This window comes from Saimiri boliviensis, chromosome 3, assembly GCF_048565385.1.
Source record: "Saimiri boliviensis isolate mSaiBol1 chromosome 3, mSaiBol1.pri, whole genome shotgun sequence".
Lineage (NCBI taxonomy): Eukaryota > Metazoa > Chordata > Mammalia > Primates > Cebidae > Saimiri > Saimiri boliviensis.
The window spans coordinates 101,150,899-101,166,845 of NC_133451.1; the positions used below are offsets into that span (position 1 = coordinate 101,150,899).

Here is a 15,947-nt window from a genome sequence, read left to right on the forward strand (position 1 = left end):
ATTATCTAACCCTTAAAATAAGCACAGAACGATGATTTAATCAAAACCTGGGGATAAAATATATATAACACTATTTATCAGAACCTTAAGACAATCCAAAATTTCCATTGCTAAAACCTAATAGCTGGCATCCTATTCTGCTCCTCAAGCCACATGCTAACCAGTGACTGAATGGGTTGTCTGCAATATGGTTATCGCAGCCCTACTGGTGTTATTATAGCATGGGACTCGTGCAGCTTCAAATTCTAAAATGAAGACAAATTTGGTCTAATTTTCTGGTCTTGTCCTGAATATTGCATCTGATTTCTTCCTGAATTATTTCATGAGTTTTATCCTTTGGTTATTCTTAACATTAATTAACTAGCTCACCATCAATGAGTTAAAAACAAACCAGGTCTCAGAACTAAGACTACAGCACATTTCCCTGTATTGACCTGATAGAAAAGATGAATAATAGAATAGCTGTGGTTTTGGCAACTAACCTGGGGTTCAGTTAGGAAAGAAGAAATGCTATTAATTCAGGATAAAGGACAATGCAGGCCTGACAGTAAACTGCTGGGAGCAGCTGCAAGCTGAAAATCTGACGCAGGCTGCTAATTTGAACAAAAGCTTTAAACAGCCAGGGCACATAAAGACGCAGAAGCAAGTCTGTGGAGAATAACTACAGCTGAAATCAGAGGTGTGTCTTCATATGACCAGCTGTGGACGTCCTCACCGTCTCACATTGATCTTTCCATTTAAGATTGAATGGAATCCAAGTGGTCCATAACTTCAATCTTATTAAGTTCAGCGACTATCAGCCACAGTACCTAATGTGCACTATATTTGAAACAGGATCCTGTTTTGCATCAAACAAAAAGTTCCATTGTTGATGAGGGTATCAGTATTAAACCTCTCTTTCTCCTTTCCTCTTGCATCCATCAATTGGCTATATGTACACATAGAATTGATGTAAATTACACACGATTTAGCTACAGGAAAGTGGGTCCTATTCATTCTGTATTAGATGCCTTAAAGGTAAGAGTTTTGACTGAAGCCGCTTCTCCTCAACTCCTTTGCTATTACTTTTTAAAAATTCAATAGTCTATTGAGATACCAGCTTAAATACTGTCTTCTGGCCAAAACACAAAAAGATAACATAAAAAAACCCACACAAACAACTACCATCCCTAGCAACCACAAGGGACAGCAAACACGCAAACAAAAATTGGTCTTCTATTTTACAGAAAGGCAAGGCAAAGCTGGAAAATTCCTTAGGAACATCACATTTCTGAAATCTAACAATGACCACCAAAGGTCTCAGTAAGTCTTAGAATTCCAAAATAAAATCTTGAGTGACTTTTCTTCAAACCTACATTTAATACATAGCAAGAAAGTATTTCAGGTGACCTTATTTTACCTTCTAAAATGGTTATTGGAACAGTTCACGTAACACTTTTTTGCCAAATTTCCATAATGATGAGAAGAATCAACAAATACTTAGATAACTTAGTCAATGTGAGAAAGGAGGAGACAGCTTCACTCACACAGAAATGACTCATCAGGTGTTTCCCTATAAGCTTCCAGGATTTACCATCTGCTAAATGGAATGGTGGCCAGAATGTCCTGACTGATTAGCTGCTGCCCATAGAAAAATCTCTGGTTTTTCATTTTACCATTTGTTTTATTTTTATAAGTCATTATCAATTATGCTTTGAGTAAAAAAATTACTTTTTAACCTGTCTGAAAAAACCTCTAGAATACCAGCTTAAACCAAGTCATGTTTTCCATGATATTTATTACCCCTGAGAAGATCCAGTTTTCATTGCCCTAATAAATAGTACAACAGGACTTGAAAAATATGTGCTGATCTGCCTGGGTGCTAAAAGTATCACCAACAATTTTGATTAACTTGTCTTGACACTGAATGCATTAGCTGTACAATATTCTTCTTGCTTAAAGGCTAATTAGAATTCAAGGCAGCATGATACCTGCTTTTGAGGATTACAGTAAGAACATTTGTTGTAATAAGAACCACCAGGCAGCCAGTTTTGGTAATGATTGATATGTAAAATTATTGAGGGGAAAAAAGAATGAGAAAGTAGAGTCTGCCCCAAAAACATTTATTTCCCTTAAGGATCAAATTTTAGTATAAATTAAAACATCTTGGTGGCACTGATGAAAATGAACTATAATAGCAGGTTTATTTAAAATCCAGAAAGCATACCTGTCTGACTTTTTTCTTAACAGGATTACATCATGAAAGCATATTCCTTATATTTATCGGAGGTTTCATTCTGGCTGCTAAAAATCTCTGATTTCTGCTTATATGAGTTTCCTAATTGGACTCTCCAATTATTCAGCTTCTCAGATGAACTTTGTGCAGGCAGGAAATAATTATAAGGAACGATAACACAGTGTTATTCGTTTAACCGGTACTCCATTTTCTTTTCCTCTTTTAGGAATTCATTTCACATCCTATGTTGCTTCCAGAAGTTTTTCTCTGCTATTTTTAAACTGTGATCTGATGTTTGTGAGGAAGGAACCTCATCTCTGGTGGATTTAGAAGATAAGATTCTATTAGATTACTGAGGACTGTACTTAATCCTAAGAATGCCAGAGTAAATGCTTCTGCCACCTGTAAAAGCTAGTCTTTATATAATTTAGTGGCAAGAATGATTTCACATGCTGGGATATAAAGAGTTAGTTACTGTCTCATACCCTCCTCATCCCCAAATTCTTGATCTGAATGTCGAATTTTCACTAATGTGGAAGCCAGGAAAAAAAAAAAAAAAAAAAAAAGCCAATCTTTGAAGCACAATAATACTGTGGAAACGTATTTGCCAACAAAATTATTTCACATAATTTTTCGTGTATTACATCTCCCTTGCTCCACAATTTTCCCCCCTAATTTGCCTTCTGAACATGGTGAAATAAACTGGTGGACAGTTATTTTTTTTCTTTTTGAGATGGAGTCTCGCTCTGTCACCCAGACAGGAGTGCAGTGGCATGATCCTGGCTCACTGTAACCTCCACCTCCCAGGTTCAAGTGATTCTCCTGCCTCAGCCTCGCAAGTAGCTGGGACTACAGGTGTGCACCACCATGCTTGGCTAATTTTTGTGTTTTTTAGTAGAGACGGGGTTTCACCATGCTGGCCAGGCTGGTCTCAAATTCTTGACCTCAAGTGATCCACCGGCCTCGGCCTCCCAAAGTGCTGGGATTACAGGTGTGAGCCACCGTGCCCGGCCTGGTGGTACATGTTGAAAGAAGGAAAAGCAAGTGCTGAAAATCTGTATTTATGAAAAATTTATTGGGTTAGGCAACATCGACTGGAGCCTGGAGAATTTTCATCATTACGTGTCAAGAGTTGTTTTTGCTTTTCCTGTGAACAGTACCAGGAAGGAGAACACTGACAGTGCCATGTCCTATGTCCACAACATTGTGCTCCTTCATCCTTTGTTCCTGGGACACATTTGGGTAATAGGAAAGGGGTATAGTGTGAACGTCATGTTTTGAGAAAAACCAGGTGATCCTTACTGCTCTTAAAGTAACATCCCCCCGTCACTGTAAAGGAGTTTTCAGAATTTACATCTACTAACCTACGGAGTACACATGGCTTTATACTCTCTAGCTTAAAATTACACTAGGAAAGACTGTACAGAACATGTGCATAACCAATGTTTCCAATATTTTGAGCTGTCCTGAAAGAAAGAGATAACAATAACCAAAACTAGTATAGCAATTACTACGTGCTTGGCAATATTTTAAGAATTTTACATGGATTAGTGCCTTTAATTTTCACAGCTCCCTGAGTTATGGTCAACGAGTCCCATCTTAGGAAGAAAGGGAAGTACAGGGAGATGACAGAAGTTGCTCCACATTATATTATTGATAAGGGGTGGACAAGGATCTGCACATTGGTGGTCTGTTCCAAAGTCACTGCTCTATCCTGCTTACTGCTAGGGTAATGTAACCATAGAAAGGGCATAAGTAATATATTTACATTTTTCAAAATAAGTGTAGAGAGCAAAACCTAAAAAAATAGGAACTTAGAATTGTACTCTTTTATGTGATATCAGAAAAGCTGGTTACAATAATTTTACCCATTAAAAATATGTGAAGGGTAGTTTTAGAAACTAATTTTCTGGGCTCACATCTTATTCCAGAAGATCAATGACTGCATGGTACATTATACATAATTTAATTTTCCCAGTTGAACATCATGACACTATATGAACCATGAATGCACGAAATAGGAATTCCAAATGTTTTCCATATGGTAAGAGGACTTTTGGATACTTCTGCAGGAAGCTTAAGAGTAGCTCAAAATTAAGTTATGCCTGTTCTTAGTGACTTTTATTATGTATGCCTAAGATATTAGCACTTTTCTCTGAGTGGGACCCTGAGGTGATGGATAGATGACTCTGCTGTCTGTATTTAGGCACTTTGCTCATTTCCTGAGTGCTGTGGAAGGCATGTGGATGCTCATTAAGTTTCCGACCATTCCCCGAGAGCAACAGGTGGTGAATCAAAGCTTCCCTGGTATGTCGTGGCTGGTTTCCTCAAAGTCTTGGAAATAATGGGTGGTATTTGCATACTCTCTGTAGCACCAGCAGATAAGAAGGAGATGAATAGCAACAGGAAGTATTTCCAAAGCATAAACAAACACACAGGTCTAGGAAGATTATGAGTAACATTCTGGCAACTACACATTCTATATCCATACACGGTGGTTTCATCTTTTAAATACCGTTACTTGTTCAAACTATAAAATCATAGTTAACTGTCATGTTAACTGTGTCATGTGGCTACCTAATAGAATAAATGTAAATTAAAGGAAAAAAGAACATTCTAAGAAAACTATGACATAAAATTATAAGCCTTTATTTAATTCTACATTTATAAATATCTAATGAATACTAGTAGATGTGATGTACCTTTTTTTTTTTTTTTTTTTTTGAGATGGAATCTCACTCTGTTTCCCAGGCTGGAGTGTATGGGCATGATCTTGGCTCAATGCAACTTCTACCTTCCGGGTTCAAGTGATTCTCCTACCTCAGCCTCCCAAGTAGCTGGGACTACAGGTGTCCGCCCCCATGCTTGGCTAATCTTTGTATTTTTTTTAAGTAGAAACGAGGTTTCACCATGTTGGCCAGGCTGGTTTCAAACTCCTGACCTCAGGTGAGCCACCCACCTTGGCCTCCCAAAGTGCTGGGATTATAGGCGTGAGCCACCACACCCAGCTGATGTATCTTTAAATTGTCTCCTTTTCAAAAGTACTGATTTACAGTGAGCACTGACTACATTATAAGCACTGACTACTCCCACATCCTGATTAGAGTAAGAAGACAAAGTTTAATAAACCAAAAACAGAACCTAAGATTTAAATCAAATACCAGATAGTTACCCAACAGTACTTGATAATTATGTAGAAAAGTATCTCAAGTGATTGATGAAAAGATTTTTTGCCAATTAATAGCTTCTTTCTACTATAGTCAGCAGTCAAGGAGAGGAAAATAAAAGAAAACATCAGAGCTACCTGACCTCGACAAACTACATCTGGGCCATTTCCTATGACCCTAGGAATAAAAGCATTTGCTAGAGGTGGCAAACCATTTAACATCCCTCCCAGCTAGAAAAAGCTCAAAACATTCTGACTAGTCCACAGATGACTAGGCAAATTCCGAGGGTCCAGTGGGATATTTTTTGTGGTGGAGGATATAAGACTGAAGTAAGATGATGATAATATAGTATAGAGTAATCAAAATTGCTTTTGTATAATCAGTATCAAAATTGCTTTTTTTTTTTTTTTTTTTTTTTCTTTAGAGGGAAATAATCAATTCCCATTCTCAGGTACTCTTTCTCTCTAAGAAAGTGCTTCAAGCTCAGAAGAGACAACTGGATTTCAAAGCACACAGGCTCCTGTGAGAGGAGCTGGTACCCTGATAACCTACAAGCACTTGCTGCAGGAACTGCTTCAGCCCTTCCTAAAGCCTCTCCTTTAAATGCCTTCTCCTTTATTTATAATGCTACAAGGGTCTTTTTAATTAACACTAAATACCACTTTCTTATTTGTTTTAAAGTTGTTACGATCTTCCCATTATTTGTAAAATGCCATCTTTTTTTTTTTTTTTTAAGTGTGGCTGAACTAAGGAATGCCATAATTTAACTCTATAATATGAAACAACCTATTAATTTGTGAAGTTATTTTTGCTACATGTCAAATGATAAGGAAGTGACTTTAACTCTTTAGCAAACTGTTATCAAAGAAGTCAAAGACTAAAAATCTATTAAAAGGACATATCTGAACTTTTGTGATAATAATCTAGACACATCAAGCAAAAAGCCAGAACTAAAATTGCTGAATGCCAACCAAGAAGACATAGCTTTGATGGCTACTAATTACACCAAAATATTCATAAAATATTATATGTGATATCACATGACCTTTGAGAACTCAATAATTTCATGTCTATCCTAAAATCATATTATTTCACATAACTCACACTTGAAGCAGAACCTTCATAAAACAGTATACACAACTCTCACACTAAAAGTAGGAATGCTAACCTTCTTCTTCTTTTTTTTGAGACACAATCTTGCTCTGTTGCCCAGGCTGGAGAGCAGGGGCATGATCTCAGCTCACTGCAACCTCTGCCTCCTGGGTTCAAGAGATCCTCCTGCCTCAGCCTCCTGAGTAGCTGAGATCACAACTGGCTAATATTTTTGTATTTTTTGTAAAGACAGGGTTTCTCTGAACATTTTTATAACTATAAAAACATTATATATTTTTATAACTATAAAAACATATAGTTATAAAAACATATTTTTGTAACTATAAAAATAAAAATAAAATAAAATAAAAAGACAGGGTTTCACCATGTTAGCCAGGCTGGTTTTGAACTCCTGACCTCAAGTGATCTGCCCACCTCGGCCTCCCAAAGTGCTGGAATTATGGGTGTGAGCCACTGTGCCTGGCCTAGGAATGCTAACTTTAGAATGGACTAATGTACAACAGAAATTGATTCAAAACTTTGGAAGATGAGAACAACAAAAGGAAAATGTATTTGCATTATATTAACCCCTATTAAGTATTTCTAGAATATAAAAAAGCTTTTTAAAATAAGAAGCTGATTTTAGAGGAGCAACTCTGGCTAAGGCAGTAGAACTTTAAGCCTTGTTGGTTGCCATGCGAAAATTTTTAAACAATTTTTTTAAGTGCTTTGAACATTTTTAAGTGATTTACACCAATTTAAAACAAATGTTTCCAAACTAAGCGTTAAGCAATTATTTCAAAAGATACTTAAAAAGTTTATGGAGACAGTGTATGTGTTGGGTCAAAATATTTTAGTGATATGATTTGTACTTTGAAGGGATAATTATTGAGAGGAAGTAGAAGATAAATGTTTTAGAGGGATTATATTAATGAGTGAATCACAAAAACAGCTGCCTAACTGTTAGATTTATGGGGTTGTTAAGATTCTAATTCTGGACAAAATCTGATAGGGTCTTAAGAATAAAATTAAAATGTGAAGGTAAAGAGACATTTTAGACTTTAAAGAATTTCTGTGACTTCAAATGAAGTGACATTTACCTTTATTTAAGGGGCAGTGGTAAGTTAAATGGAGAAACAAACAATCCATACAGCCATCACAAACTTTAGAGGTATCTGTGCTTAATTTTTAACTTAAAAATTCACTTAGTTGAGATGGCTGGAGAGTACCTAGAGAACAGCATTATATTTTTAGCTTCCATTTTTTCCCTATTTTCCTCCAATTTGGGTGAATCTCATAATTACAATTCTATGAAGCCAAGACTGTCCGTGCAGTATTTACCTTTATCCCCGGAAGTCCAGGAAGCCCAGGAAGCCCTGGTTCACCCTACATAGGAAAATCATACAGCATTATAGAATGATATTCATTCAGTCACAATATCTGGAGAAAAACATGGCAAATTTGTTCCTAGCTCAATACTTTCTACAAGGATAAATATAAAAACTGTCTACTTTCAGAAAGTTTGGTGAGATTCTACAATTCAGTCAACTCTTGATTTAGAAATGGGTTGACCACTTCACAGACTTTTCAAGATTTTCTCTCTTCCTCTCAGTTCACTGCACATTGGTATCTCTGTCAGATGGTGAGTAAAAGAAGGAGAAACTCCCATATTTTATTATTTCTTTATTAAATGATTTGTTGGGGAGGCTGAATCTATTTGCCCAAATGAGGATAATGTGTGCATTTCAACAATGCATCCTAGCCCAGTATTCTCTCACCTTAGAGAATCAAGAGTTGGCTGTATGAACAGATGGTCACATCAAAACAATATTCATTAAAAGTCTTTCTCACTTAAAGAGCATAGTAAGCTTTCCTTTTCATTCCTGAATTATGAAAAGATAAATGAATACTTAAGATTAAACCTAACTCCAGTCTGTATTCTGACAATTGTTGAGTCTGAGCAACCCTGCTTAGCAGCTTAGGGCTAATGGTACCATGCAGCTGTTGCTGCATACAGGTTTGAGATTAAGTAGTACATTTTGGGTGAGCATATCGGAGTCAAGCTTAACCTTCTCATTTTCACAGAGTTGTCTACATTATTTTAAGCCCAAAGTATGACAACAAGAGGTTCCATTGCTTAGAAAATCTCCTGAATTCTACTAAAGAAGTATAAAGGAATCTCAGGAGAAAATGAAAGTCTTTTCTGTTGGACAGAACTGACTATTTTTTGTGGAAATAACATTTGAAGGCAAAAGGATGATACTATTTCATGATGACCAGTTAGTGGGACAACAATTGTATTAAAAGATAAGGAGCATTAAACTAACAGTGAAGTGACAAAAGAAAGCATTTCCTTTCATCTAAATGCCTTAACAATCCTCATTTTAAGGAATATCTACCAAGTCCAACCAGAAGTTTCATCTTTAGTATTATTACTTTCAAATTATGAAGCACCATAGTTTGTTCGGGTATGATCACAAAGTGATGTCTGATACTGCTTGTTAAGCTGTGTGATTAGACCAAAAAAGGATAATGGATTTCTTGATGTTTTAGGTCAAAGTTACTTCAGGAATGTAAAAGAAAAATGATTCTGTCTGAAACTGTATAAATCAAAGTTTGCATTGTGAACAATAAGACTAAAATGAGATTAAGCTAGAGGAGAAAGGCTGATTATCAAGAACTTGTTTGTTATTCTGTTCAAAGAATGCTTAAGTAGATTAAACTTCACACAGATAAAACCTTACGTATTTGATCTTCTTTTACTTTCTTTTTTACTTTTCAATCAGTGAGTTTAAGAGGATCCAGCAAAAAGAGCTTGTGTACATTTTTTGCTTAAAATTCTCTTTTATGTTATGGCCCTTGAAAACAGTAAATTTCAATAGAATATACAACTAATAAGAACAAACATACTGATGGCAAATCTATGCTTTGTATTGCTTCAGAAAAGTACCCCGCACTCATTTTTGCAGACATCCTATCTGAAACATTTGTGAAAATATATAGGTTGTTACATTATTGTCCAACAGGTGTTTTCATCACATCTTTCCCTCCCACCAAATGAAAGGACTGGATGACTACTTTAAAAAAAGATATTTATCTTTTCACATGTACCCCAAAACCTAAAATGCAATAAAAAAATAAAATAAAAAAGATATTTATTTAAACATGCACAGACACATAAACACACATCCATTTTTCTAATCAAGAAAAAGATGTGTAAGACATTACAGAATATTTTATAATGTAGATTGACTACTTACAGATATTGAGCATTTAACGTTTCTCTACATCATATGTGTACTATGTATATGTGTTAGGTAATAAGCGTATTTTTTAGTGAACAGATACTTTATAAATTCTTATTTCTTATAGTTTTTATATTTCATAATTTGACCTTTCCAAATGTATGTTTATTAGTTGACATGATGAAAGATTATAATACATGTAATGTTACCCTTTGTGGAACATCACTTAACATTTTTAGGAAGACATTTGTTCCCATATAAATTCTCTGTCTTTATGCCATAAAAGGTTATCTTCTAACTAGGATAAGTGTGTCCAACCCAAAGCCCACGGGCCACATGCAGCCCAGGATGGCTTTGAATATGGCCCAACACAAATTCATAAACTTCCTTAAAGAGTTATGAGTTTTTTTTTTTTGCTCATCAGCTATTGCTAGTGCTAATGTATTTTATGTTTGGCCATAGACAATTCTTCTTCCAAAGTGGTCCAGGTAAGACAAAGGATTGGACACTCCTGAACTAGGCAATAGCTTTTCAGTAACTTACCATTCTCGCCTATTCCTTGGCTCAGGAGCTTCTCTCAAGAACTCAATTTGGGGATGCACAGCCCAAAATTTGAGATCAGATCTCAGTCAGAATTAGGATTTGGTTCATTATTCCATTCAAAGGTGATATCAACATATATCAAAAGTGTGACTTACGTGTGTCAAGTTTAACCTTCAGGTTTACACTTCTGCTTTTTTTTTTTTCTTTCCTTTCACCTTTCACTCCCCATTACAGGAGACCCTCAAAATCAGGACTCTGCTTTCACCTCATGTCCCTACTAGAGTGCCCTATAGTTTTAGAGAGTTCAACTCTGAAGGGCCCTTCTGATAGGAGATCAAGTAATTTTACTCGTTTAAAATTAAAATATTGACTTGGAAAAGATGTGGGAAAGTTATGAAAGAAAGAATTAGGCGATGAAACACAATACCTATTTTATAAATCTACACACTCACTCTACAAGCACATATATACACTCCAACTCACATATCAATCACATACTAAACTCCTGAGGCCATAAAAGAAAGAAAATTCAATGGAATTATTCCTACATTATGAATGTAACTCTAGATATCAAACCCTTATCCTGTAAAAGACCACACAGTGGGAAGTTAATTGATGAGCTTTTTGCTGTGTCACAATATTCTGTACTTTTCTGGGAGTGTCTCTGACACAGGACCCTCAGTGCCAATGAACCCTGAGCATAGTTCTGCAATGGAGAGGAAAATGCTGTGGAAGATCTATTGAAGCGATTCTGTACTCAGTGCAGTTTATTTCTCTAATATCCATCAGCAGCAAGCATGGGCATACTTTACTTTTAAATCAATGTTGGGCTTAATATTGCCAATTCCCAATATTAGACAAAGGAAGTCATCATAATGTGAGAATATGAGATCATATCAAAGGGTATAATCTGGCCTAAATATTAATGAAAAAGATGATGCTCATTTTAGGACACATATTCATTCAGGAAGACTGTAAGCTTTTAAGGATTCTACCCCTTCTCTCAATATAGTTTTAAACTGGTTTTTAATGTAATGCAAAGGAAATCCAGTGTTCCCATGTGTAAATCTATAAACTTCCAGAATGAATCTAAACTGTATTTCTAAGTAATCATTATGATAAGGCAATGTTTTATTAAGCAATTGAAAATCTATTTGAATATTCCACTCTGAAAACAGTGAAAACTATATAAGATTATAGCAGATTTGTTTTGGTTTATTTTTTTAGAGACACAACAGTCTTGCAGACTTTTTAGCAAATCATGGATTTGGAGAGCAGTAAAAACTTAGCCTTTAAATTTGAAAGACTAAGGGAACTAAAATTAGATTGTCTGAGAAGATCAGTTGCTTTTTCAAACCAAAGCAGACCATGGATCTTTATTTAAGAAATTTGGAATTAGTGATTTAAAGAATTGATAAGAAATCTTAGAAAATAAATAGTAAAATTTGCAGAGTTCTGCTAGGCTCTTTGAAAGTCTCAACTTTACCTCAAACTGGGCCTAATGAGTCATTGCTCAGACTCAGTTTTAAGAGAAAAATCTGTTTTTAAATTAGAGAAATGTTAAAAAAAAAAAAAAAAAGTGAAAGAGCTTCTCAAAAATTATGTCTATCCTAAGTGTTTAAAACAAAGCCATTATCCTCTCAATGACTTCACAAAAGTGGGAACATTGTTTTACTATGTCTTAAGGTTCCAAAATACAAGAAGGGATTTATTCTCTTTTCCCTTTCCTGCCAATGAAGTAAATTTATTTTTCTGTTCATATGTTTATCTACAACATCAGCTACTGCTAGACAAAGGCAGAGTCATGATCTTAAGAGGTTTAACCTAGTGTGGAATTCACATTTACTAGCCAGCTACATCTGTGGTCTAAAATCTGACTGTATGGGCATTGATATCCAAATGCTCAGACAATAAACTGCTAGCATGTGTTTCCTGTTTCAGGCTCAAATGAGAGTATGAATCGAAACATATTCACTGCATGTCCTCTAATTTTTTGCTAAAGTGACGTACAAATGAAAAAAAACAAAAACTAATGTATCCAGAAAATGGTATGGCTAGTGTCTCTAATTAAAATTTAGTTCATTAACAAATTTAGTGTGTTTAACAATACCATAGCACAAGTAGATATAAATCACATACAAAATTGTCAGCATGAAAGCATTTGCAATGATAGGAAAAGGAATATAGTTCATAAAGAATTGCCCATCACTATTGAGACAGTTTACTGACAGAAACATCAAAGCAACATAGCCAGTTATAGAAAGATTTTTTCTATTAAAAAAATTATTTTAAAAAGATAGAAACATGCATATTACCATGAAGCATGCAAAGAAAAATTGTTGGCATTCCATTCACCTGATCTTTGTTAGTTTCAAACAGCTAAATGTGTGTAGACTTCATTTCACAAAGCATCCTTTTACATGTATAAAGTTTGTTTGCACATCGTGCTATGGTCATCATCAAGACTTTTTAAAATGCAAAATAACCAATAACCCTCTGTAATGCAAAACATGAAAACCGCATCGTTTTGTAATAATTGTTTTCATATTACACAGTGGATGGTAGATATAAAATGGTGAACGTGAGACAGTAAGATCACACTAGAGACAGAGATATTACCTTTTGCCCTGGACGACCAGATTCTCCAGGTTCTCCCTGATCAAAGAAAACCAAAGATGAAAAAGGAAGTCTTCCAAGAATTTTCTAAAACCCTGAGGCCTCTGGCCACCATCACAGGGATGGGCTAGCCCCCTTCTTCACCACATGTCTTTTATTTCCTTTATCCTGCGACTCTACATCTCACAAGACATAGGGATTTTTTTTTGTTTTTGTTTTTGCTATAAATATACCTATAGATCACATATAAACCCACATTTCCATAGAAACCAATCAGAAAGGGAAGAGGGTGCAAGACTTCTTATTTAAACCTTCATCAAGTTTCCCACAGATATTCCCTGTTGTTTTTGGAAGCCCAGTTATTGCAGGAGAATAGAAACAAAGTTATAATCATGGAAGTTGCTAAAAAAGGGAGAGAAAGTAGAGGCCTATAAAAATCAGTACTGTAACTCCTGGAATACAAATACTTGCAAGGTTATACTTACCTTAATTCCTGCAGCAGATGATCCAGGGTCACCCTAAAATAAAACACAGGAGAGATTATGCCACAAGTTATGGGAACAGGAAATATCACAAGCACCCAGAGAGCCATTACCGACACAGGTACTCAAAGGGACCTCATGACTAATGGACCAAACTATGCTCCATAACACTTTGTACCAATATCTCAGCTGTTAAGATGTCAACAATTTACAGGATAAACAATGCACAAAGTAAAAACATTGGTTTACTTTGAATACAGATACATAAGGACTACATTCCCTGAAATAAACATAAATACGAATTTCTTCTTTTGATACAGTGCTAAAAATACATTGTGAAGCAATAAATTATAATTTAGGGATATGGAACTTTTGGCTTTCTCTATTCCTGGAATGTATTACTGCCATTAGCTATCATTTACTGGGAGTTCCCTGACCCTTTTGCTATTCAGTGAGTCAAGGTTCAACAGATGAAGTCAGAGGTTAATGACGTCGAGTTAGAAAAAGCCACGCAACAGATCAGTTTGTTTTCCTCGTGAAGCACCATCACAGTTACAACAGGCACGTTTTTTCCAGCTTTACACTTATTTCATTGTAACTCAGTCACCAGGAAGTTACAGGATGATGGATGACTTGTGGGTGAGGGGGACACATGTGAGCTCTGAGAGAAAGTCTTGAGTCAGAATCTGTTATTTTAAAAGGCACTGTATTCCAGCCAGATTTCATAGAGGGTGACTACTTCTCTAAAGGAAACGTGTTATAAATAAGCAGATAGGAACTAATGGAGAAAAGAAAAAGGGGGGTAGCTGGGAATGTTGCTTATTTCTGAAATGAGGCCAGCAAAGGGCCTAGAATTTCAAGTTCCTTCTAGCCCTCTCCGTCTCATGCATATGCCAGAAGGAAAAAGAAAGGTCATTTGAGACTGTCAAGGAAATAAAAACAGCCACAGGAGGGAGGCACATATTGGGATTTCCTCAGCTGTCTCATCTGTACAAATGCTCAAGGAGCTCCGGGGGCCCATTTCCTTGTTCTAGATTCCAGAAGCTGCTCATCAATCTCTTTTAGAGACAGACATAAGGACTCAGGCCTCTGTATATGGGCCACTTGCCCCGCTCCCTCAATTTCTCTCCCCTCTGCCCAGGGCTGGCACTTTCTCCCTTCAGATGTTGCCTAAGCAGCTTTGCCTCAAAGAGCCCTTCACCAACCAGCCTAGACACCTCGGACACGTGCCCCTCATGCACACATCTTAACTCCGTAGCATCATGCTCTGTTCATGTCCACCGCAGCCCGCTTTGTAATTGCCTATTTATGTTTCCTGCCTATTCACTGTGTGTCTCTTCGTTATATAGTCAGCTGCATGTGAGCAGATTCTGGATCTATTTTTATTCAGTGCCCTGGCCCATAGTATATGCTCAATATATGTATGGTGAATGAATGACCAAATCTCAAAAAATGTTTAAACAGGTCAATTTTCAAGGATCAAAATGTAAAATTCTTTAGGAAGGGAAAAAATAGCTTAGAAAAAAGAAAGAAATAGTAAATTAGCTTGTTAAAGAAATAGTTATGTGAGTTTCTTGACATCATAATTGCTATTCCTACTGTTGAAAATTAAAATGTAACTAAACAGAAAGAGGACCCTAATACTGTCTTACTGTGGAATGAGACTGATTTATCTTGCCGATCATTAATATCCCATTGAGTTTCAAATGGGAAGCAACATAAATGTGGCCAATAAGAATACTTACTTCTATTTCTACTAAATTAAGTCTGAAAGTCATCAGTACCAATGAATCAGGTTTACAATATTTTATACAATAAATAACATCTTTGAATTCATAAAAGCAATCTTGACTTTGCAAAGTTCCTACTTTATCTCATTTAAACCTCATTAAATTCTCATGAAATAAAGGGGGCAGATATTACTATTTCCGTTTAATAAACAAGGATATAAAAGCAGCTAGAGGTTAAATGAATTTGGGGCTTCCTAAGTTCTACTGCCATGTTATTTTTTCTTTCTTCTTTTCTAAATAGAAAAGAATTGTTGGCTTATTTCATTTCAACAACAGGACATAAAGGTTGTCGTAAACTTGTAAATGCAAGGAAGTTGCTTGTATTAATTGTAGTTTAATTCAGTATCTTAATGGAAAGCATCCAGATAATCTCTAATGTGAGTGAAGACTAGATTTAGTTCTCATAAAAAGTGAATGGAAAGAAAAAAACAGTTTCTTGAAAGGCCAATATATTTGTGGAAATCTGAGCCATTTCATTTGATGGACAACTATGAGTGATTTTATTTTTCTTTTTTAAAGACTTAGAACTGTGAAATCGCAAGGAATTTTTATAACTTTTCAGTGGTAACATGACTTCTGGAAGATAATCATAAGTTAAACATTTTAAGGGATAATGCTACAAGCAGTGGAAATAAAACAGTGTGTGTTTATAATCCTCCTTCCCTCAAAAGTGAAAATTAATACTGGATTACAATTGGGGGAAAAACCCCAGCTATGTCTTAAGTATACTCAGCTTCATCAGTCATTTGGCTTGGAAATAAAAATTTCTACAGGGTAAGTTATAGTTATAGATGAGG

At 35.7% G+C, this 15,947-nt stretch overlaps 1 protein-coding gene across 1 annotated transcript in view; it reads right to left on the reverse strand.

The window, feature by feature from the left end:
* The window catches only part of COL25A1 (collagen type XXV alpha 1 chain), a 523,121-nt gene that overhangs the window by 77,229 nt on the left and 429,945 nt on the right, over positions 1 to 15,947 (reverse strand). The window contains exons 16-18 of the mRNA XM_074396556.1: positions 13,364 to 13,396; positions 12,882 to 12,917; positions 7,816 to 7,860 (exon numbers count right to left, since the gene is read on the reverse strand). Coding sequence (XP_074252657.1) covers positions 7,816 to 7,860; positions 12,882 to 12,917; positions 13,364 to 13,396 — 114 coding nt within the window. The remainder of the gene's footprint in view (positions 1 to 7,815; positions 7,861 to 12,881; positions 12,918 to 13,363; positions 13,397 to 15,947) is intronic.